The sequence below is a fragment of the Nannospalax galili genome, unplaced genomic scaffold (assembly GCF_000622305.1).
Source record: "Nannospalax galili isolate Female #2095 unplaced genomic scaffold, S.galili_v1.0 scaffold1313, whole genome shotgun sequence".
Taxonomy (NCBI): Eukaryota; Metazoa; Chordata; class Mammalia; order Rodentia; family Spalacidae; genus Nannospalax; species Nannospalax galili.
The window spans coordinates 343,729-369,629 of record NW_008333275.1 but is presented as its reverse complement, the minus strand read 5'-3'; the positions used below and the strand labels follow the sequence as shown (position 1 = coordinate 369,629).

The 25,901-nt window shown below is 37.1% G+C and overlaps 1 protein-coding gene across 1 annotated transcript in view; it reads left to right on the top strand.

The window, feature by feature from the left end:
- LOC103729813 overlaps positions 1-21,918 on the top strand; it is a 62,666-nt gene extending 40,748 nt beyond the window's left edge. Inside the window, exons 6-14 of the mRNA XM_017796857.1 lie at positions 2,549-2,641; positions 5,748-5,889; positions 7,694-7,797; positions 8,927-9,082; positions 16,190-16,341; positions 16,685-16,774; positions 17,435-17,559; positions 20,327-20,430; positions 21,572-21,918. Of these exons, the coding sequence (XP_017652346.1) occupies positions 2,549-2,641; positions 5,748-5,889; positions 7,694-7,797; positions 8,927-9,082; positions 16,190-16,341; positions 16,685-16,774; positions 17,435-17,559; positions 20,327-20,430; positions 21,572-21,731 (1,126 nt within the window). The 3' untranslated portion in view covers positions 21,732-21,918. The remainder of the gene's footprint in view (positions 1-2,548; positions 2,642-5,747; positions 5,890-7,693; positions 7,798-8,926; positions 9,083-16,189; positions 16,342-16,684; positions 16,775-17,434; positions 17,560-20,326; positions 20,431-21,571) is intronic.
- Positions 21,919-25,901: the final 3,983 nt, after the last annotated feature.

The window sequence follows — 25,901 nt, the reverse complement described above, 5'->3', positions numbered from 1 at the left end:
ATAAATGCAAATTATAAGTATGTATTATTTAATTATTTCTATATTGGTATCCATTATCAGATGAGTCTGTTATGGACAGTAGCTAATGAATACCTATCAACACATTTTATTTTTACATACACATCTCTGGAAACATCATTGACTACAATATTGTTGATGAAATATTCATACACATAGAATCAGTCATAATTAAAAATGCAGGTGTTTGGGCTTCAATTCAATAGCTATTTATCAAACTTATAATTCACGTTTTTAATCATCTGCAGTACTAACCTTTAAATAACAGTTTTGGAGATAGCATCTACGAAAGCTTGGTAGAAACATGTGTAACTCAAAAGACAGCAAGAACATTTTCACACTTATTTGTTTATCAGAATATATGTAAAAGTTCTGAAAACAAGGTTTTTTTTCAGAAAGTTTTGAATTTTGTATTTGAATTAATAGTTTAAGAGTGTTTCTGTTTTCCCTGGGTGTGGTGGTGCATGTCTTTAATGTCAGCACTCAGAAGGGAGAGGCAGGTGGATCTTTGTGTGATAGAGGCTAGCCTGGTCTACATAGTGAGTTCCAGGCCAGCTGGGGCTACAGGGAGACCCCGTCTCAAAACAAAGCAGAAAAAAAACCCCACAAAACAAAGTGTTTCTATGGTTTAAGGTGGTACCAATTTTGCCTGAGGTTTTTCTGTAGGTTGAATATTTGGAACAAAATTGGCTGTGTCAATAGTGCAATGATTTATTAGCAGATTTTAAAATTCTTTCCACATTTTCTAATTATTGTGACTACTAGAAGTTTAAATGATACAAATAGCAGTATCAAAAGATTTTTGTATCTTGTATAAATCAGGCTCAGTTCATATGATTCCGATCATTAAAGGAATCAGTAATCCTTTAGCAAACCCACCCCTTTTAACCAGCGCATCAAATCCTGGTATGTTCCTAAATGTTGACATTTTAATGTTTTTGTTTGTTTGTTTTTCTTTTTGGTCTTCCAGTCCCCAGTTGTCCTGGAACTCACTAAGTAGACCAGGGTGGACTTGAACTCACAGAGATCCACCTATCTCTGCCTCTGGAGTGCTGTGATTAAAGGCACCAACACGCCTGGCCATTTTAACCTTTTAAAGACAGAAAATCAAGGCAAGAGTTTTACACCAAACACAGCTTCACTTACTCCCAAGATGAGCAACCAGAAGGTGACTTACACAACGGTGAGATTTCTACAGTCTTCTTCAGAGATGCAGAACAGAGTAAGATCTGGTGATACTGAAGTGCCCAGAGAAGCTGACCACAAAGGTAGATGAATTCTGTATCTTACACATTGTACATGTTTGATGTTTGAAAACAGTATCCTGCCTGCACATTGGGTTCTCGGTGGCACACAATGGCCAGAGTAGAAGAACAATGGTCTTTTTGTTTTAAGAAAATGAATGAAGAAGTGAATAAATTATTTTCAATTTGAGAGACCATGAGGATATTTTTACTCAAACCTGGACAAGAAAAATTCATGAACCCTTTAAAGTAAAGGAATGTTCTCGACGAACTCTTTTAAAGAAATAAAATATGTGCTAAAAAATTGTTTATACTTGAACCGAAGCCACACACACGAGTGTGTGTGTGTGTGTGTGTGTGTGTGTGTATAGTTTTTAGACAGGGTCTCCCCAGTCCCGTCCCACTGTTGATCTCATAGAAGTCCAGCTGCCTCTGCCTCCCTGAGGCAGGCATTAAAAATACACACACCACACCCAGCGTGAACCAAAGATGTTTGATCTTTTAAGTGTCTTATTTATTCAACTTTAATAATAACAAAGCAGCCAAAATCGTTGAAGCAGAGCTGTGTTCTGTTTTTTATTTCCATCTACTATTCAAATACTGTCACAGTTAAACTCTAAGTTGAAAACTTACGTCTTTATATGGTGGTGAACAAAAGTAGGCTTTCAGATGCTAAAAGCCTCAAATGCACAAGGACTAATGCAGTATTGTCTAGAGAAAGTAGAATTTATGGAAAAGAACAGTAAGTTGATTCTGTGATGGGCCCTACCGCAGTTCTGCTGCAGAGTATCCACCACTGCCTACAAATTTCTCAAGAATATTCGCTGACCTTTCCTTTTTCTGTGTGCTTCATTGTGATCTCTTGGTGGAATGCACACCTCACATTCTAGTTTGGATTCTCCTACAGGCATCAGGCCTATTGTTTTCGGTGCTCTGTGAAAGATGCACCATTGGAATCCTACAGACCCAGGCCAGGCAGCACATGACTCTCATTCTATCTGCTTGTGAGGCTGAGTGGGGAAGACTGAGAGGTCAAGACCAAAGTGAACAATAAAACAATGAAATCCTATGGAACTGCTCCTGTGCATAGAATTTACACAATGGATGTATGTCAGGCAGAAATCTACAATATTGGCACTGCAATTTCAGTTAGTGTGTAGGATGATCTGTGTAAAATTTTACAGATGATTGTCTCTTTATTTGCCCTGTTGTTCCAGGTTCTGGTTAGTGGCAGGTCAAGCTCTTTCCCTGGTGATAATTTTCTTGCTTTCTTTTGTTTATTTAAGAGTGCACAGTGCCCTGGCATCACGTCGCCGTGGCGCTCGGGGTCCTTTATTTACTTCTGCTGATGGCAGTCGTAGTAGCATTGGTGACACAGAGTGAGTAAATAAAATACATCTTTTTGGTTTACGTAAGAACATTAGACACCAATTATGTAGTTACCAACATGCTCCATCTATTGTCTGGTCTGTAATCACAGGATGTGCCAGCGGGAACTGGACATCCTCAGAGGCCCACTTTTCTTTTGCTGGGTACATCGCAGTGTCCTTTCCTCTCACCTGTTCAGATGACTCTGGCGGCTGTGATGAGCTGCCTTATTTTACCCTATGCATAGTCACATTCCTTCTGATAACAGAGGACTGAGTGATAGTCTGCCTTCTGAGCTCAGATCACTGTGAATCTGATATAAACATTCTTTGAGGAACAGCTGTTCAAAATAAATTATAGTTTTCTTTAGATCTTTTCCTAAGTTTATTTTAAAGACTGCTTAAGGCAAAAGAATAAATCTTTTTGTGTTTGTTGTAAGATCTTTAGTTTAAGCTTTATCTTGCACTTGAATTCTTACATTTTTACAGAGAATCACTAATAGGCTGTGATCATATACAATTCCATATCCAGATAGTACTTTTTCCTACTATGACTATCTCAATTGCTCCAATACTAATATTACACTTTTTAAAATATTTCTTAGTTCAGATTTTCATGGTATGTTAAGTATTGACTGACTGAAATTTTTTTTATTCTCATGCTTATTTGACAATTTTGTGTTAACTGTGAAAAAAAATGAATGAATAGAAAAGTAAGGTATTTTCACCATATTTTTTATTCAGATATTTGTTTCACGTTAAGTTTATGATACTGAAAAATTTGATGTTTCTATTTCTGTGGTGAGTTATGTGAGATGTTATTTTCTAAATGCTACAGCACCATTAAAGTTATGATATATGTTGGCTGTCAACATGAGGTTTTTTTCTTTTATTTAAAATTTCAGTACTTATTCCTTAGGAATGTTTTTGTGCTTTATATCTGCTATAATTTTAGTTCAAGAACAAAACAAACTGCAAAGAAAACTGGAAAATGTCAGTGAAGACTATCTCAACTTACAAAATGATATGAATTTAAAGGAAAAAATGTTGAAAAATAAGTCTGTCAAGCATGAGACCTGCAAAAACCTCAAAGAAAGGAAGATATGTCATGGGAAAAATAAGATCATTTTAAATTATTTAAGGTCTACTGGTATGGAGGGAATCTGGAATAAAATACCAAATTTATTTCGTATTGTTTCTTCTCTCAAAGCTTTGAGATGTAACATCAGTGTATGAGCTCGTGACTTGTGGGTTCATGGGCAATGTGGATCTCTTAAATATAAGTGGGTTTCCTTTTTTCAGGTAGAGAACTATAGCCTTGCAAACCTGTTCGGATTAGTAGAACCTTATAGTTTCTAGCACTCAGGGCCTGTGTGGTATTCCTCCTGCCTAAATGAGATGAAATACTGTGTCATCTCCCCTGAAAATTCAGTTCATTTTGCTCCTGTGAGCAAATCTGAGTCTCCCACTTTGTTTGTGACATGGAATATGGAAGCCGTAAGTAAGAGTATATTTACTAAATAATTAGGCTAAGAATGACTTAACGGCTTTTATATGAGTGCAATTATAAAAATAATAGTCTGTGTGTTTTTATTCTGTCTTTGCTTCAGAGAGTTGACCTATCTGTGACCAAAAATATTCCCCCTGCAGCACATATTTGAACTTTATCATAGTGTCCACACTTGTGCAGCTCCATGTAATGATGCCACTAATCATGTCCATGAGATGATGATGTGAAATGTCAATGATCTTTCCTATTTTGCATAGTGACAGGTTATCTTTAATTCACTAATCAATAATTATTCATTATTTGTTCAAGATTTAGTTTACAAAGAGTTTTGCATAGAGTCTCGCAGTTCTATGATAGCAGTCATTTATTATCTTAACTATTAAATGATCAATAATATTTTAAAAACTGGTACACTATAAAATATATGAAAGGAAAAAAACTCCAAAAATAATTCTCTTGACATTTCTGAACTAACAATATTTTAGTGTATAATCTTAAAATAGGTTGATTATCTGTATATCAGGGCATAATGCTATAATCTGAACAATTAGGAAACTGAGGTAGGAGGATTGCAAATTTATGACATCGTGGGGAACATAGAAAGTTCAAAACAAGCCTGAACTACATTGTCACCTAGGAAAACAAGGACTGGACGTACCATCTACTAGTACACTGTTGTTATCCCAAGCATCACACAGATCTATCTCAATTTTATTTTGCTCTTATTGCTCCACAAAATGGCACATATTGTAATGTATTCAGCTTGATAAGTGTGGGAATACAGACATACCAGTGAAACCATCACCACAATCAGGTAAACAGACTAACTTCTTCAAATGCTTCATCATCTATGTCTTTTTTCCTTTTATGGTAAGAACACAACGTACATCTGAGCAATATTTTAAGTGAATGGAGTTTGGACAACTTTCGTGTTACATCAAATCTCTACAATTTAATCATATTTTGTAACTGAATCTGTCTGAGCTAAAACTGTTCAGATGTTGCTTCCTCTAGTAACGAGTATTTTAAGCCTCTGCTTCTTAGATTATGGCTGTGGTAGAAACCTCCTATGAATGGAATCATGAAGTGTGATCCTGTGCCTGGCTTGTTTCACTTGGCATTGTTTCCTCAAGTTCATACACTTTCTCACATATGTTAGGATTTGTCTCTTTGTGGGAGAGGTGAGAGACAGGGTCTTCACTCTGTATCCTGGGCTGGTTGGACTCAGAATGGTGATCTCCAGCTTTAGGCTGGGATTATAGGTATGATTGACCATTGCCAGAAGGATTTTCTTCCTTTTAAAGGTTAAATAATACTCTTCTATGTAGGTGTGCTTCATTTTCTCTACCTCCGTATCAATGATTGGACATTGAAGGTTTTTTTTTTTTTCATATGTCTCGGCTTTTATAAACAATGTTGAAAGGGACGTACGTACACGTGCTGAGATCTCCTGGCACTCTAGAATTTTGTTTTTTGAGAGTTATACGAGACAAGCTTAAGCTTTAAAAGTTGTGAGATTTTATTTAGTTATAGAGGCTTAATAAACTCATTGCTCTGACTAACAGAATATCAGATAAGAGTCTGATGATTCACTTTCAATGTTGCATGAAAACGCCTTGAAGGACATTTGTTCTGTTATGGCACAAAATGTTATTATGCTATCATGGAAAGTAAAACATGGATTGGATGTAGGCAGATTTGCAACGAATGCAGTTTATCCCTTTTGAAAATCTATGACAGTGATGAACGGGTACCGCAGACTCTAAATACACGTTATTTTCTTGGACTCTGTTACCCTTGGATAGTAAGATGCTGAGGCCAGAGAGGCATCTAGAAAGAAGACAGTTCAAGTACTGTGTGTTTTATCTGTAATATGACTAGAAATTGGGCAGTTAATTCTCCCAAGAGAATCTGGCCTGCTACTTTGTAAGCATTCAGCACACTGCCTCTATTATGATAAGCCTGGCTAATAAGGTTGCAGTTGGGTTTTTGCAAGAGCCTTCCTTCTAAAGGAGTCTACAAGAGAGGCTCACAGAGAAGCACGATTTCATTGGATCAAGTAAACCCTTTGTGAAATTCAGCCTGGCATCAACAATTATTTATCTTCATAGAATGACAACTAAAACCTCACAGACAAAAGTCTGGGTTACTATCAAGAAACCAGATGTGAGGTTGCTGGGAAGAGGTCAGTCTCTGTCAATTACAAGCCAATTACTGTGTAAAATAATTGACCTCTGTGGTTCTATCTTCAAATAGACATGATAGTAAAGATCATGGACATCATGACAGTTTTACTAGTGACCCCATGGTCGTATTCATTACATCCGTCCATAACATTTACCACATCAGTATTCTTAAGTACTGTATAAAGTTGTCTATCCTTGAAAGAGAATTACTAGAAGAGAAAATATAGTGGCCTTGATACAGAACTCTCTGTTAAGTTTATTACTAAATAAATTACATATGATTTTTGAAAAAAAAATTATTTATTTTTAATTTTTTGTTTATGAGTGTTTTACCAACATATATGTAAGTGAACCCATACGTGGAGCACCTGAGGACACTAGACAAGGGTTAAGAACCCCTGGAATTCAAGTTACAGACAGTTGTTGGCAGCCATGTGGGTGCTGGGACCTGAACCTGGGTACTCTGCAAGAACAGTCAATGCTCTTAAACACTGAGTCATCTCTCTAGCACCAGAATGTGTTTTTATAGGGAATAACTTGCAAGGATAGTCCTGAATCCTCTATTACTTTGTAAATGAAAGTGCTGTGAAAATATCCCAAATTTCATAGATTTTAGAAATTATAACATTAAATAATTATTAATCATAAATAGTGAAATAATTTTCCAATTATGTAGTAATGTTGTTAAATTAAAACCTGTATTTTAAAAAAATTCATCAATTTAGACTTCATGGCACTGTGATAATATGTGTAAGTCACATTATACCACATTTAAGTCACAAATATCTCTCCTCTCCTTCTTGTTCTTATGTGGTCTGGACATTGAACAACGGAAATGTTTCCTCAGTGAGAAATGGAGTTTTGAGGCACTTTTTTCTTACACACTTTTCATCTTAATTTGCTTTGACGATCCCTCCTGTCACTCAAGATGATGCAATGACCACTTCCCCACAGCCCTTGTTCTTCTGGAACAAGAGTTTAAATGGTTCCTTAAAGTATCAGAATCATATAATGGGCAGATTTTCCAGTTTACTTGGAATCCAGAAGCAGGAGGATTGAGAATTCGAAGCCAGAGTGGGCTACATAGTGAGAGCACATCTCAAAAGAGAAGTCACGGTCACAAATGGCTTAAGGAATTGTTAGATACCTAAACTTTACCTCTCAAATTACTTGTGAAACAGATGCTAATTTTGACTTAACTGTTCTACCAGTGGAAAATCACTTTAGAAAATGAAAAATAGAGGGTTGAGGGGAGAGAGGACAGGGCAGCAGAGAACTCACAAGAACAGCCCTGCCCTTTCCTGTTGTTCTGTTAATCAGCTCACAGAGGAGAACTTCATCATAAGATGTATTTTATTTCCTTTTCAGGACTTCCTATGGTCCCAGGTTAATGGAGACAGTTATTGGATAGGATTATCATATGATAAACAAGAAGAGAAATGGAAATGGATTGACAGTGGCTCATCTAACCTGTGAGTTTGTGGAACCATTCAAACTCTAACTCTGTTGTGGGAGCTGAAATGACCTTATAAGTGTGCCCTAAAATTTCACACAGCTTTGCTCATTTAAAATGGAGGTCAATGGGAAGAACAAGAAGAATAAGCAAGTATCTGATCAAGCTGTTTGAAAAGAAAGAGAAAAAAATTATGACTCCTAATAGCAATATAAGCAGTAGAATGCCTAGCAGAAGCTCTGAGGTATGTTCTAAGATGCACGGCGTCAAACCTAATAAAAAATTTAAGGCGATGTGAAGTGACTGGATCATCCTGACAGATATGAGTTTTAGTATCCCCCACACTCATGTGACACATATAGTTTTTATGTTTATTTATGAATATTCAAATAAATGCATATGCACACATACTTATGTATTTATATTTCCCAATTTTATGTGCAGGTAAATTATGAAGTTCACATTTGCTTCTAATCTGCTACAGAACTATTTATTGATTGTTTCAGAAATATAATTAAACTTTTTTTCTTAGGAATTCTGTATTTCTCTTTAAATAACTTTCAAATTCCCTTTTATATTTTTTAATAATCAGTTTAGGCCTTCACTATTTTGTTGTTGTTGGTATAAGATGGATTTTCATGTAGAGCAAGGTGGCCTTGAAAGCCTGGTCCTCCTTCCTCTACCACCTAAAGGCTGGGATGACAGGCCTGTCTTCCTGTATCTGATCCGCTGTCATTTATGTCTTGAAAGACATTAAATATTTTTATTTTATACTGGGATTTGTGTAATCAAGTGGCTTTTTCTTTTTAATGAGCTTAGGGAAAAAGAAAATCTTTTAGTGATGAATTTATGATTAATATTTAATATTTCTATATTCTGTAAATTTTGACCAATAGGATTTTTTTTTTTGGTCTTCTTGAGACAGTGTTTTCCTGTAGCCCCAGCTCGCCCAGAATTACCTATGTAGACCAGGCTGGCCTTGAATTTCCAGAGATCTGCCTGGCTCTGCCTCATGCGTGCTCGGATCAAAGCCTTGTCACCATGCTTGGCTTTTACTAAGAGATTTTTTTTTTAAAAAAAAGAACACAATTTACCTCAACTTAAACATCAACCATAAATAATTGCACATTGTGTTTCTTTTTCTACAGCAATTTGACATCATTTAATTTACAACGTCGAGTAGGAATGTGTGCATTTTTTACTTCAACAAGAATAGTCGATAGTGACTGTGGTAAAACCTACCCCTGCATCTGTGAAAAGAGAATGGTCACATTCTCTGATTCAGTGTGCAACAAGAAGGAAAGGTAATGACAGAACATTGTCATTTCTGTGTTTCTTGTAGTAGTCTGTGACTGCTCTCAGTGAGGTGTTTCTGACCACAGGATTTAGTCAACTGGGCAAACAGAGAGAGGAGCTGGAGGAGGAGGGTAATGACCTTCTGGAATCTGCCTTTCCAGATCATAGCCATTTTCCTTCTTGGAAGAGACAGAGCAGCTTGTCTGTAGGGTGGGCATCCTTTGCTCCAAGATTCTGAGAAATCACTCTTTCTGTGTTCCAAGCCACCCACAGAACCAAATAAAAAATCCTGATAAATGGATATTTCATTACAATAGGATAAATCATTTCAGTATCTTTTGTCTTTGATGATATGTTTTGTATTATTCATTTTTTCTTGCTATGATAGAAACATTGACCCAAACAGTTTATAGAAGGAAGAATTTATTTGAGCTTATGGTTCCAGGGGAATTACAGTCCCTCTTGATGGGGAGGCATGGTGGCAGAGGTGGCTGGAGAAGAGGAGCAGAAGATAAGCTCTACATCTTCCAGCAGGCACAGGAAACAAGAGAACAACTGGAGACCCAGCAAGTCTTAAAAATTCTCTAAGCCCACCCCTAGTGACATACTTCCTCCAGGATAGCCACACCTTCTAAAACTTCTTAAAACATCACCACCATGTGGGGACAAAAATGCCCAAATACTTGGACCCTATGGGGGACATTTTCATTCAAACCATCACATGGTTACTACAATGTACCTGTGTTTCTGTTTATTTTTTGGTTACTGTGTATTATTTTTTGCATTTTGAAGATACCATTTTAAAAATATTTATTTTCCATAAAATATAATTTCAAACTTGATGAATAGTTGCAAGTGTATTTCAAGTGATTAGTATATTTCTTTAAGAGTTCAAGGGATTACACTTCCCAGACAGTAGGCTTAAGTCCATATAAAATGTTATTTAGACAATTATTGCTCATTGATGATTTTGATTCTAAGCAGAAATTGCTGCTCAGATGTAAGACTTCTAATCTTGGTCTGCAATACTATACTGCCCACTTGGAGCTAAGGAAGGCAACCCACCACTGTTCTAAAATGATAGCTAAATTTGTTTTCTCCCCCTATCTAGAAGCCTTTGAGAGTGAACTGACACTGATTCTAGCCACTCCAAAAGCTATCAAAGTGCCTGAAAACAAATCCTGAGTCCATCACTTTCGAGACGAGCCTTGGCAGACAAAAGAAAAATGAGGAGGAACCCAATAGAGGGATGCTTTTGGAAACTCTCATCAAGAAATCCCTATAAACTCTCATATGAATATTTGAAATTTACCCTTTTCTGACTTTTTTCTGGGTCCTTGTCTAGAACTTGTAATGCTAACTACTCTTGCTTTTACTTCTCCTTCATATCCCCTATTCACCAGTCACAGACTTTCTTTTCTCCCTACTGATAAGAGTTATGCAAATTTTGAGTCTTTTAGATAGACTTGCTGAAGGGGTACCCCAATTGCCTCACCCTGCGTCCCTGTTCAGCATGGAAGAAGCCAGAGCGGTCTACATCCCAATTCCCTATTGGCAATTTGGGTAACCTCTTCCAAGGATGGTGTGATAAGAATAGGATGTAGGATTTGGCTAAGCAGTTTGGGTAAGAAGACCCCAAAGAAATGCAGCCAGTTTCTTGGGTAAAAGTCAAAATGTCCTGGGGCCTCTTACCAACATACTCTGTTCCAACAACCAAAAATGTCAAACATATTTGGGAGCTGTTATTTAATCCCCAAACTGTTTTAGGGTTATCTCTTCAGAGCGGAAAATGTTAGAGTAGCAAAAAAACCTGTTAAAAGAAAGAAAGGGAGGATGGAAGGGGGAAAAGAAAAAGAAAGAAAGAAAGAAAGAAAGAAAGAAAGAAAGAAAGAAAGAAGAAAGGAAGGAAGGAAGGAAGGAAGGAAGGAAGGAAGAAAGAAAAAGAAAGAAAGAAAGAAAGAAAGAAAGAATAAAGGAAGTTTTCAGAAAAAAATGAAGGGGAGTATTGGTGATGTTGGAGGGGAAGTAGTGGGCATGAATTTGATAAAAACACCTTATATGCATTTATGAAATTCTCAACAAATTTTTTTTGCAAGTTAAAAAGAAGTGCTACTACTGTTCCAATACAGTTTGTTATGTCAGTTATTGTTGTGGTTATTAGCTTTTAAATCTGGGTTGGGGCATTTATTGATTTTCTCCCTTAGCAGCTTACATTGTATCCCACAGAACTAGGAGAGCTAGTTGGAGTAAGTTTCCAGGTCAGTTCCAGCTATATTGGCTGACCTCCTCTTTCTTAAGTATGTCCTGTCATCAGCAGTAGGGTCTCACCTTCAAATTCTGGGAGGTAATCTAGTGGTGGGGCCATAGCCAGTGTTATTTTGGGAGGCTGTCAGAACACCCTGACCAACAACTTGAAGGGAAGTTTCTCCTCTCTGGCACTGTGTTTCTTGCTATTTAGCTTTCAGTTGCACACATGCACTCATGTTCAGATAATTTATGTGTATTTTTCAGTCAGTTTTTAAGACCTCCTCTTTCTCCAGTTAAAGTACCAAAAGAGAGTACCCAATATAATATGAGCTGGGTCTCATTATATAACCATTTTAAATATGAATATAAATTACAGCTGATATTATTTAAATATATTATTATTAGACCTGTGAGATCTGTGATAAAGGGCTTTCTTGTAATTGCAACCTCTGATTCTTATGATTACTGTAATAATTAGATTTCAATCTTTCAAGATGGCACTCAGACCATGCATCCCATCACTCAAGCATTGGATGCAGGAGTATCAGGAGTTCCATGCATGTCTTGGCTACAGAGCCAGTTCAAGGCCATCCTTGGCTACATTAGACATTGTCTCAGTAAAATGCTTTGAGGAGGCATGAGCTGGGTCTGGAGCTCTGCAGATGAGGAGCAGGGGACTTGGAGCTAACTAAGTGCTCCAGCATCTGTACTGTCCCAGTTTTCTGAACTGATACAATGCAGTCAGTGTTCATTGACTGAAGGGGCATCATTCTGAATCCTGGATTGGTACTTAACTCTTTTCTTTTTAAATCTGTAAGTTGATTTCATCTCTTAGTGGCACAGAGCACAAATATCCATCTGAAACCCTCTTTTGTGATTCTTTTTTATTTCTCTTACTGAATTCCTGAAGCATCTTTCTCACTTATTGTTTGCACTGCCTGAAGCCCACTGAGGACCATCTAGCTAGGACGTTACAACACACAATATTAGAACATCTGTGATTGCAAATAGCTGGACAAATGGGGTGGTTAGAGTAACAGGAAACCTCAAATTAGAGAGCTTCTTGTGTTTTTGTTTTAAGAGTTGTGATGGTTTCAGGGTCGTGAAAATTAGATATTAGGACAGAAGAAGCCAGAGATGAGAAGTTACCAGGACTGGCCGCTTCTCCCTGTGACGTGATTCAGACCACCCTTCTCTGTGAGCTGGTGGTTATTCCAGTGTAAGCCTCAGCCTTGGACAGGAAGAACAGCTTGTAGCTGTGAAATGATAAAGCCACTGACCTCTAAGGTGTGACCAGAAATTTGAATGTGGGACTAGAAATGTGCACAGCTTCTAGCTGACTGTCTCCTTGCCAAACTATGGGCAGAAGATGTGGTTTCCCAAATTTAAAAAAAAGAAAAAAAGGCTTTTGCAACAAGAAGCCAAAGCCAGATAAGTTATTGTATGTTTATGTTTATGTGTGGTTTTGTAAAAAAGAAAGAAAGAAAGAAATTAGAAGACACAATTCAATTAGAATTTTAATCAAGAAAATTAAAAACATTCTTGAAATTTCTCTTCTTTCTGTTGTATTAACCAGTTGTGATAAAGTTTGGCAAGTCCAGTTTGTGCTACACTTTGTTATGCCACGCTGGGATTTTCACGAATGCTGTCCGAAGTGATTATGGTCTCCTAATGTTCACTGTTTTCATTTAAACATTGTTTTCTAATTGAGACAGACTTGGGAAATTTTTGTTTTAAGGTCCCTTTCTTGTACTTGGCCTAGTTAACCTGTGATGATAAATCTCTTCCAGTCAATGTTTATGAGAATGTTTGGGCTTTGTTCAAGACTTATCTATATATTACACAGTATTTAAAGGCTGGTGCAACTGGCCTTTTGGATGGTTAATAACCATACCTAAAAGCCCATACTAATCTGGACAAAGGGGCTTATGGGACAGTTTTGTTTCTTGCCCTGGAAGTTTGACAGTGTCCTAGGGGACTGTGGGAATCTCTTGATATGTCCTGTGGCTGTCATGAATCACCCGTCCTCTTGTTCAGGGAAGTCATGGAGACCCCACCAAAGCGACTCAAACCAGTTTCCAGTGTGCAAAGAGGAGGGTCAACAGAGAGGAAACATCTCCCGCATGCTTCCAAGCGAAGCACTGGTCGAGCAGGACCTCTTGACTTATCTTCACATGGATGAAACTGGTAAAAGGCCTAAGGAGCCAGGGGGTTCCTCCCAAACCCATGTGTCCCCTGAAGACCAGATCCTCAGCCAACCTTAAAGTAAAAGTAATTTGGTTTTTTGGGCCAAATGCATGGTTGTAAACCCCCCAAAAGAAAGTATAACCAAAAATTATAGTGATAAGTATATTTCTTTAAGAGTCCAAAGGTTTGCATTTCCCAGACATTAGACTTAAGTCCAGGTAAAATGTGATTTACACAATTATTTCTCAGTAGTGTCCTTGAATTAGTGGCAATCCTTCTACTTCTGCCTCCTGAGTAGTGGGATTACAGGAATGTGTCACCAGGCCTGACTTAACATGAGTGTTTATTGGGACAAATCATATTCAAACATGCTGTCAGCATTTCTAAATTGCAGGTCTGGTGGGTCAACTTTGCTGAAATTTAGGAGACCAAAGTAACAATCAAAACTATTTTTTTAATCTAAGAATTTTTGCCTGAAGCGCTAAATTTATTTAATTCCTATTAGCCCTTTAAGTAGGCAGTTCTCTTGTTGAACCTGTGAAAAAATAGTTTGAACACTTAGAGAGCGTGCTCACATTTTCATCACTGTGAAAGGATTTTAATCTTTGAGTTAATCTAAATTCAAGTAATACTTAATGTTCAAAGAAAACCTCGACACAGTTGCCAAGTTATGGTCAAGCACTATTTTATGTATCGTATATAAAAATCACAGCAACCTTGAAGGCAATTAGTAGTGATGGCTCCAAGACTTAGAGAATTATGAGAATTCTGGATGTCAGTGGGGAGCTCCAGCTGATATTTCCAGGCACGTCCCTTCAGTTCCAGAACTTGTGCTCTGTGGCAAGTGATTTGCTGAAACCTCAGAATGTCTGAATCCATAGTTTGTCCATGATCTCTATATTGAATACGGTCTTATTTTAAACATGGGTCAAGAATTAGCTCAAAGGTCCTGCTTCACCATGTGTGGCGTCACTTGGAAGCTGAAAAGGTGTTTCATCTGAGTTGACCCTCCTCTTTGTAGACTGGACACTGGTTCAAGTCTATCTGGTAAGGTCTCCGTGTCCTCCTTGAACAAGAAGACAGGTGACTCACCACAGGTACAGGACATTTTGAGAGATGTTCCATCCAGCAGTGTTTTTCTAAGACCTGTTCCTTTATCTTTTTGGTACTCAAATAACTTTGAACATGATTTTGCAGCATGCTTGTTTCAAATAAAGGAATATGGACTTTGCTACCATCTTTCCCTCCCGTTCAGCATCAGCTTTCATCACCTAATTTCCTCTTTTCACTTTGGTCAAGAGGAGGGGCCGAACATCTTGAGCTGTTGGGTCCCTCTGAGGCAATGCATTTCTGCCTCTGGCCTTGAAGCCTCTGAGGGGTACAGGACAGAAAGGCCCGCTCCTCCCTGCCTGGGGAGCAGTTCCCTCCACTGCATCACTGAGATACAGGTAACAGCTGCTTTTATTCCCACCCGTTTTTGCATCATGTTATTCTATTTATTCCCCAGAAAAAGCTTTTAATTCAAATGTTGTGACAAAAGAATGAGACAGGAAAATTCATACTGATCATGTTAGAACAGCGTTTAATATGAACATGAAAGCTGTATTTCAGCACTGAATAAAGTTATTTACTCTTTCTAACTGTGCTGTGACTTTTGCTGTGTGCATCACAAATGGTTTTTCAGAGTTAATTACTTTTAAATTAGTTTAAATGATTACATATGATCTCAATCTACTTTGAAAAATTCTGTAATAGGATGATTCCCTTCTCTTACAGAATTAGCTAAGTATGAATGAGTTTAGAATATATCATAAATTAAGATACTTATTAGATATATTAGACATAAAACATTTGTTTTCTTCTGTTTATCTGTTGAATATCTTGTGCTGATTAATGTAGGAAGCAAGGTAAACTATAAATAATATTTAATAATTTCTATATTACTTTCCATGATCATATTGGATACAACTACCTATTGAAATGCTTTGTTTTAACATAGGGTCCTCTGACAACACCATATACTGGAATGTGACTTATGAAGTGTTCGTGTACGTAAAATTATTTGGGATTAAAAATACATGTGTTTGGGCTATTTAACTCAGGAGACTTTTACTTATAACATGGGGAATCTGAAATGTTAATCTTCTGCAGTATTAACTTTCAAATAATTCTTTTGCAGATGTTTTCTGGGATACAGCTTGGGAAACGCAGATAAAGTCATATGAAATTGAAAAGAACAAAAGAATATGTTCAATGAATATGAATAAAAAATTTTGCAAATATTTTTAAAGCAAAAGTATTTATTTTTGGAAAGTTTTGAGTATTTTTATTTTTTAATAGCTTAAAAGTTTTGACTTCAAGTGATTTAATGTGGCATCACTTTTGCCAATCTTTTTATGTTAAATATTTTGAATGAATTTTGCTGTGTCAATAGACGGTACCTTATTAGTACATTTTAAAGTTTTTCTGTATTCCCTGATCATTGCTGAGATCACTAGACATATAAACGTCATAAGGTGAATTTTAAAAAGATTTTCTTGTAAATCAGACTGAGTCCATATGCTCTGCAGTTTTAGATCACTAAAGGAGGTAATAACACCTGGCTGCACCCCTCCACCCCAGCACTAAATCCTAAATGTTCCTAAAGGTTGCATTTTAATTTTTCTTTAGCCTGAAATCAGCCCAATGCAAAGTTTTGATACTTCACTTACTTCCAAGATGAGTGAGCAGGAAGAGCTTTATTCTAACTCAGGATTTCTTAAGTCTTCTTCAGAGCAGCAGAGTAGAGTAAAACCTGCTGGTACTCAAGGGCCGAAAGAGACTGAAGACAGAGGTGTGTGTTTTGATCACCTAAATTTTCTCTTTGCAGTATATGGTAAATTTTCACATTTGAAAAACATCCTACCTGCACTTCTGACTGTCTGCTGGTAACAGATCAAAATGCATAAAGCTGTACAATACAAGGCTTTTTATAGAAGGTTTTGAGAAGGGAGAAATGAATGCATTTTTGTTTGTTTTGACTTTTTGAGTCAGGATCTAATGTAGACTAGACTGGTCTTGATTTTGGAATATAGCCAAGGGTGACCTTGAACTCCTGATCCTCCACGTTGTGATTAGTATGGGTCATGCATGCTCTTTCCCTTGTGATGATTTTCTGCCGTTCTTACTTTTTGAAGAGTGCTCAATCTCCTGGCTTCTCATTGCAGTGGTTCTTGGGATCCTTTGTTTCCTTCTGTTGGTGGTGATTGCACTGTGGGCAACACAGAGTGAGTAATTGAAATATATGATTTTTTTAAAAACCATTTTGTTTAAATTATAACTATGGACACTAACCACGCAGTTACTAACACACTCCATCTAATATCCAGTCTATAATGCTGGCTCTGGAATTTGAGGGATTTTATTTTATTTTTTTACTCAACACACTACTGTGCCCTTTTCTCTTTATGTGCTCCTTAACTAGGGGTGCATTGAGCTTTTTGATCTGTCTTACCCTTGGTCATGTTCCTTCTTAACAAAGGACTGAATAAAATTCCAACTTCAGTGCCCAGGTTATTGTGAATCTGAAATTAATACATTTGAGAAAAAGCTTTTCAAAAGCATTTATGGGTTATTTTTCTGATTTTTTATAAGTATCTGTTAAGGACATGGTTAAGTAAGAAGACTGAATCAGGACCAGTAAGATAGTTCAGCTGTCACAGTGCTCTCTTTTAAGCCTGAAAACCTGGGTTGGCTCCCCAGGACTTACATGGTAGGTGAGAACTGACTTTTAAAGTTGTTCTCTGATGACCACACACATATAAACACACAAAATAAATAAATGTAATTTTCCAAAAAAAAAAGAAAAAAAGAGGATCTGTACATAGACACTAGAAGATCTTGAGTCTAAGCTTTATCTTTTATTTGAATTTCCTTCTCATCTTTAGGAAAACTCACTGATACCATGTACAACTACAACTACAATTTCCGATACAACCCTTCTATGGAAATTCCATCTGCTCTAATAATAATTATGCCATTTCTTCATGTTCTTATTTTCATAATGCATTGTGTTGGCTAATTTTTTTCCTTTGGTTTTATTTGTAAGTTATTTTCTGTGAAAAGATGAAGGAATTGAAATGTAAGGAGTTCCTATCATAATTTAATTCAAATACTCATTTCTTTTACACACAATTGATAGTGATGAATTCTTGCTTTTTACTGATTCCATTTCTATGGCCAATTGAGGTGTTACATTCTATATGTTGAAGTACTAACCAAATCATGATATAGGTCAGTAGTTAACCAGAGGTTTTCTCTTAATTTTCAGTTTTGTCTCCTTTATAATCATTTTTCATATTATATCTGATATTAGTTTTAGTTTTTCAGCACATTCAAGCAAAGCATCACCAGGAAATTCTAGACCTCAGTCAAGAGTACCACATCATGTTATATGTAATGAAGTTAAAGGGAAAAAATGTTGAAAAATAAGTCTATAAAGTATGAGAGCCTCAAAAACCTAACAGAAAGGAAGAGATGTCATGGGAAAAATAAGATCATTTCAAATTGTTTAAAGTCTACAGGTATGGAGGAAATCTTGAATAAAATACCAAATTATTTCATACTGTTTCTTCTCTCCAAGCTTTGAGATGTAACATGCAGTGTATGAGCTCATGACCTGTGGGTTCATGGGCAATGTGGCTCTCTTAAATATACGTGGGCTTCCTTATTTAGGTAGAGAACTGGATCCTCCTAAACCTCTTCGGATTAGTAGAAACTTGTAGATTCCATCACTCAGAGCCAGTCTGGTATTCCTGTTGCCTGTAGGAGATGAAACAGTGTGTCCTCTCTCCTGAAAATTCAGTTCACTTTGCTCCTGTGAGCAAATCCGAGTCTCCCACTCTGTGACATGGAATATGGAAGCTGTCCGTAAGAGTATATTTACTAAATAATGAGGCTAAGAATGACTCACGGGATTTTATATGAGTGCAATTATAAAAATAATTGTATGTGTATATGTGTGCACATGTTTTCATTCTGTCTTTGCTTCAGATAGTTGACCTATCTGTGACTGAAATATCCTCCCTGCAGCACGTACACGAGCTTTATCATAGCGTCCACACTTGTGCATCTTCATGCAATCATGCCCGAGAGATGATGATATGAAATATCAATAAACTTTTCTATTTTTCATAGTGACTGGTTATCTTTAATTCAGTAATCAATAATTATTCATCATTTGTTCAGAATTTAGTTTACAAAGAGCTTTGTGTATAATCTCACTGTTCTATGATAGCAGGAATTGATTATCTTCACTATTAAATGATCAATAATATTTTAAAACTGGTACACTGTAAAATATATGAAAAAACCTCCAAAATTAATGCTCTTGGTATCTCTGAACTAAATTTTTTAGTTTATAATCTTAAAATAGCTTTATTATGTGTATATAAGGGCATAATGCTATAATCCAAACAATTAGGAAACTGAGACAGGAGGATGGCAAATTTTGATCATTGTGGAGTACACAGCAAGTTCAAAACCAGCCTGAGCTAACTTGTCACCTAGGAAAACAAGGGCTGGACATGACTAGTACACTGTTGTTATCCCAAGCATCACACAGAAATATCTCAATTTTATTGTGCTATTATTGCTCCACAAAATGGCACATATCGTAATGTATTCAGCTTGATACGTTTGGGAATACAGACATACCAGTGAAACCATCACCACAATCAGGAGAACTGACTAACTTCGTCAAATGCTTCTTCATCTGTCTCTTTTTTTCCTTTTATGGTAAGAACACTTAACATACATCTGAGCAAAATTTTAAATGAATGGAGTTTGGACAACTTTTGACATGTGCAACTGAAATCTAGATTCTGCATGAGAGAAAATATGCAGTATGTGTGTTTCTGTGCCTGGCTTATTTCACTTAGCATTATTTCCTCAAATTCATATACATTCTCACATATGTTAGGATTTGTCTTTTTATGGGAGAGGTGAGAGACAGGGTCTTAATTCTGTATCTTGGGCTGGTTGGACTCAGAATGGTGATTATCTCCTGCTTTAGGCTGGGATTATAGGTATGATTGACCATTCCCAGGTGGATTTTCTTCCTTTTAAATGTTGAATAGTACTCTTCTATATAGGTGTCCTTCATTTTCTCTACTTACCTATCAATGATTGGACATTAAAGTTTTTTTGTATGCCTTGGCTTTTGTAAACAATGTTGAATGCCACATTAAAGTCAGAAATATCTCTCCTTTCCTTCTTTTTGTTGTTTAATTGTCTAGACGTTGAACAATGGAAATGTTTCTTCTGTGAAAAATGGAGTTTTGATGCACTTTTTTCATACACACTTTTCATCTTAATTTGCTTTGACGATCCCTCCTGTCACTGAAGATGATGCAATGACCACTTCCCCACAGCCCTTGTTCTTCTGGAAAAAAGAGTTTAAATGGTTCCTTAAAGTATCAGAATCATTTAATGGGCAGATTTGCCTGTGTACTTGGAAACTGGAAGCAGGAGGATGGAAAATTCAAGGCTAGAGTGAATTAAGAGCACATCTCAAAAGAGAAGTTGCAGTCAAAAATGGCTTTAGGAATTGTTAGATACCTAAACTTTACCTCTCAAATTACTTCTGAAACAGATACTAATTTTGACTTAACTGTTCTACCAATGGAAAATCACTTTAGAAAGTGAAAAATAGAGGGTTGAGGGGAGAGAGGACAGGGCAGCAGAGAACTCACAAGAACAGCCCTGCCCTTTCCTGTTGTTCTGTTAATCAGCTCACAGAGGAGAACTTCATCATAAGATGTATTTTATTTCCTTTTCAGGACTTCCTATGGTCCCAGGTTAATGGAGACAGTTATTGGATAGGATTATCATATGATAAACAGGAAGAGAAATGGAAATGGATTGACAGTGGCTCATCTAACCTGTGAGTTTGTGGAACCATTCAGACTCTAACTCTGTTGTGGGAGCTGAAATGACCTTAAAAGAGTATCCTAAAATTTCATACAGCTTTACTCATTTAAAATGGAGGTCAGTGGTAAGAACAAGAAGAATAAGGAAGTATCTGAGCAAGCTGTTTAAAAAGGAAGAGAAACAGGCTTATAATTCCTAATACCAATATAAGCAATGGAATGTCTAACAGAAGCTCTGAAGTATGTTCTAAGATGCGCGGCATCAAACCAAATCAAAATTTTAAGGTGATTTGAAGTGACTAGATCATCCTGACAGATATGAGTTTTAGTATTCCCCACACTCATGTGACACATATAGTTTTTATGTTTATTTATGAATATTCAAATAAATGCATGCACACATAATGTATTTATATTTCCCAATTTTATGTGCAGTCATGTAAATTATGAAGTTCACATTTGCTTCTAATCTGCTACAGAACTATTTATTGATTGTTTCAGAAATATAATTATACTTTTGTCCTTAGGAATTCTGTGTTTGTTTTTAAATAACTTTGCTAGCTATTTATATTTTCAAATTCCCTTTTACATTTTTTAATAATCAGTTTAACTTTCATTAATTTGTTGTTGGTATAAGAAGGGGTTTCATGCAGAGCAAGGTGGCCTTGAATGCCTGGTCCTCCTTCCTCTACCACCCAAAGGCTGGGATGACAGGCCTGTCTCCCTGTGTCTGGTCCACTGTCATTTATGTCTTGAAAGATATTAAATATATTTATTTTATACTAGGATTTGGATGCAATCAAGTGGCTTTTTCTTTTTAATGAGCTTAATGAGAAAGAAAATCTTTTAGTGATGAATTTATAATTAATATTTCTATATTCTGTAAATTTTGACCAATAGGATTTTTTTTTTTTTTGGTCTTTGTGAGACAGGGTCATCCTGTAGCCCCAGCTAGCCCAGAATTACCTATGTAGACTGTGCTGGCCTTGAATTTACAGAGATCTACCAGGATCTTCCTCACTTGTGCTGGTATCAAAAGGCATACGCCACCATGCCTGGCTTTTACTAACAGAATTTTTTTAAAAAAAAAACACAATTTACCTCAGTGTAAGTCTCAACCATAAATAATTGCCCATTATGTTTCTTGTTCTACAGCGATTTGACAGCATTGAATTTAAATCATTCAACAGGAATGTGTGCATTTTTGACTTCAACAAGAATAGACAATACTGACTGCAGTAAAAGCTACCCGTGCATCTGTGAAAAGAGAATGGATACGTTCTCTGATTCAGTGTGCAACAAGAAGGAAATGTAGACACAGAACATTGTCATTTTTGTGTTTCCTGTAGTAGTCTGTGACTGCTCACAATGAAATGTTTCTGACCACAAGATTTAGTCAACTGGGCAAACAGAGAGAGGAGCTGGAGGAGGAGGGTAATGACCTTCTGGAATCTGACTTACCAGATCATAGCCATTTTCCTTCCTGGAGGAGACAGAGCAGCTTGTCTGGAGGGTGGGCATCCTTTGCTCCAAGGTCCTGAGGAATCGCTTTCTGTGTCCTGAGCCACCCACAGAACCAAATAAAAAATTCTGATAAATGGCTATTTCATTACAATAGGATAAATCATTTCAATATCTTTTGTCTTTGATGACATGGTTTGTATTAGTCACTTTTCTGTTGCTGTGAGAGAAACACTGATCCAAGCAATTTATAGAAGGAAGAATTTATTTGAGCTTATGGTTCCAGGGGAATGACAGTCCATCCTAGCGGGGAGGCATGGTGGCAGAGGTGGCTGGAGAAGAGGAGGTGATTCGGAAGGTAAGGTCTACATCTTCCAGCAGGCACAGGAAACAAGACAACAACTGGAGATCCTAGCAAGGCTTAAGAATTATCTAAGCCCACCCCCAGTGACATACTTCCTCCAGGATAGCCACACCTTCTAAAACCTCCCAAAACAGCACCACCTGGTGGGGACAAAAGTGTCCAATTACGGGGAGCCTGTGAGAGACATTTTCATTCAAACCATCACAAGGTTACTACAATGTACCTCTGTTTCTGCTTATTTTTTGGTTACTATGTGTTATTTTTTACATTTTGAAAATGTCATCTTTAAAAAGATTTTTTTCCATAAAATATAATTTAAAACTTGATGAATAGTTTCAAGAGTATTTCAAGGAACTCTCAAACAAGCCTTACCAATAATCATAGGTTGCTTATATTTTCCATGGTCTCTAGCTCATCTCTTGCTGAACCATTTGTTGATACAGTAATACTAATCGAGGCCAGCTAGATGTTTTGGCTCAGGCTTGTGATCTTATAGGTGGATAAGTTTGAGGTCAGCCTATGCTACATAGCACGTTTGAGGTTATCCTGGACTACAGAGTAAGCACCTATCTGGAGAACACAAGTGATAATAATAATAATAATAATAATAATAAATATTATTACGGTAATACCCAAACTGTACCTAAATATTCTCCAAGGACAAGCAATTTCTCCTATAAGATTATACTAAAATGATCAAGCCCAAGAAATTCAGTACTGATGTTGTAATGTGTTCTCATCCATAACCATGTTCGTCATTGTCAGTTTTCTTTATAATGATGGCACAGTCAATTTTTTTCTCCATCTTTAAGATCATGTAGTGTCTTCACTTGTGATTTCCTTTACAGCAATTTTTAGTGATGAGTAGTCATTTACTTATGATTTGTTCTTTTGGCTTTGACATTGTAAATATCGTGCCTCCTTATGTTTGAGGATTTCATAGATGAACACACTATGTGCACATCATTTCTATCATTTCTACTCACTTCTTCCCTCTCCAACTCGTTCCCTGTTCCTCCAACTACCTCTTCAAACCAAACCAAACCAAAACCTAAACAAATTGGTTCTCCTTCTCTCAGCATCCCCTGACTGCCTGTAGCACTTCATCTATGGTGTGTCCTTGTCAAATATTTCTTTAACTGTTTTGGCATGTCGATGGGTGCTTGGCCTTTGCATGTCTTGTTCATGGGAGCAAGGTTCTCGTGTTGTTCATAAGAAGCTATCACACAGCAATTGTTTTGAGCTTCAGGCTCTTTTACTGTCCCCTTCTTCCATGATGCTTCCTTATATTTAGGGATACAGAATGTTGTATTGATGTCCCATTAGGAATTAGTCTCCCCACGGTCATTTATCTTCTGCATTTTGACCAGTTGTGGAACTGTCTATCAGCCTTCAACTGCTGTGAAAAGAAACTTCTTTGATAAGATGTGAGAGCTCTATTTATCTTTAAGGATGAGTAAGTAAAAGACAGCTGGAAGATATGGGAGTGAAAGGTTCTACTCTAAGGCCAATACCCTCTCCATCCAGGGGTTCTTGGCTAGTTTTATACTACCAGCATTAGTTCCCTCCAATTGTGGGCCTTTGAGGTTATGTTAGATATTTGCTTATTGCTTCCAAGGTACAAGTGTCACTATTGTACAGCAGGGTTATCTTGTCAGACCTGTCATTGTGTTTCTCAGGCATCATGGCTGGGTAGAACATTGGTTACTTTTCTCCCTTAACATCTTGCATAACACCTTCAAACACTATGAGAGCCAGCTCTCAATGAAGAGGCTTCCATATCATTACTAGGTTGATTTCTCCAGGTCCTTTGACCAAAGTGTGTGGTGTCTTCAGCAACAGGGTGTTACCTTGATGTTCTGTAGGGCAACCAAGAGCAAGTCAATAGCTTATATTGTTTTGTAGATCTTGGAGCTCCCTGACCAATAACCCCAAGGGAGGTATCTCATGCTGTGCAATGATGTTTTTTTAGTCTATAGCTCCCGGGGGTTGCATTATGCCACTGTGTGGGTTAACATCATTAAAACTATATATGTATATGGTTGGGTGTGGTAGTCTATGACTTTAATCCCAGCACTCAGGAGGCAGAGGTAGGAATATCTCTGTGAAATCAAAACAGCAGGTCTCCATAGTGAGTATAGTGAGTTTCAGCTGGAGCTACTGAGATACCTTGTCTCGAAACACACACACACACACACACACACACGAATGATTTTTTTTTAACTTATGAATTTGGGTGTCTTCTTTCTTTTTTTGGTCTTTTTGAGACAGCATGTCTCTGTAGCCCCAGCTTGCCTGAAACTCACTATGTAGACCAGGCTGGCCTGAAACACAGAGACCCATTTGCCTCTGCCTCCTGAGTGCTGGGATCAAAGGCATGCACCACCATGCCTGGCATTTCTCTTTCTTTTCATTAATGCAGCTCAGGGTCTGTCACACTTTTATTTTTAAAACCAGCTTTTAGATTCATTAATTTAATTCTTTTATTTCATTAAATTCTGCCCTGATTTCTATTATCTCTTCCCAGGGTTTGTTTCTGAAATGGCAAAACTAACTCCATTTTGTTCTAGCTGACTTTTACTTTACCCTGTCTTTCTGCCCAGCCATTCCCACTGTGGCCAGCCAGGCTGATCATCTCATGCAGGTATTTTCAGGGAGTACAATGATTCTACAATACTGAGAAACTTATGAGTTGCCAGGTAGGAGGTCCAGAGAGAATGTCTCCCCTCTCAGCTCCACCTGCATCTCTATGGTGCCGACTGTTTCTGCATTTTGAGAAATTTGTTTTTTTCATAACCAAAATTTTTGGTTAATTGTATATCTCTTTGTTAACTGACCTGCCCCTGGTCTGGTGTAACTATGGTGATCTGATGTAACTATGATTATTGGCTTTACCCCCGTTTTGACATAATTGTGGTTTTAAGCTTTATAACCCTTGCTCTGCTTCTCCTTTGGGTCCAGATTTCTCTTGGTCATGAGCTCCCTCTCTGAACACTGGTGTGCTAGCTAGCTTATAGAGGAGTCTATAATGCTGGCTCTGGAATTTGTGGGATTGTTTTTACTTGACAACAACTGTGCCATTTTCTCTTTATGTGCTCCTTCAACTAGGGCTGTGCTGAGCTCTTTGTCTGTCTTACCTGTGCTCATGTTCCTTCTAAACAGAGGACTAAATAAAATTCCACCTTCTGAGCCCAGGTGATTGTGACTCTGAGATAAACATATTTGAGAAAAACCTGTTAAAAAGAATTTATGTTTTTTTTTTAATTTTAAAAAGTATCTATTGAGGACATAGTTAAGTAGAAAGACTGACTCAGGACCGGCAAGATAGTTCAGCTGGCACAGGGCTTTCTGTTAAGCCTGACCACCTGGGTTGGAACCCCAGGACCTACATGGTAGGAGAGAACTGACTTTTAAAGTCGTTCTCTGACAACCACACACATAAACACATGAAATTATTAGATACAGTTTTTAACAAAAATATAGAATCTGTACATAGACACTAGACGATCGTGAGTCTAAGATCTTTTATTGGAATTTCCTTCTCAGCTTCAGGAAAACTCACTGACAGTCCATGTTCAAGTACAACTACATGTTCCAATACAACCCTTCTATGGAAATCCATTTGCTCCAATAATAATTATGCCATTTCTTTATATCTTA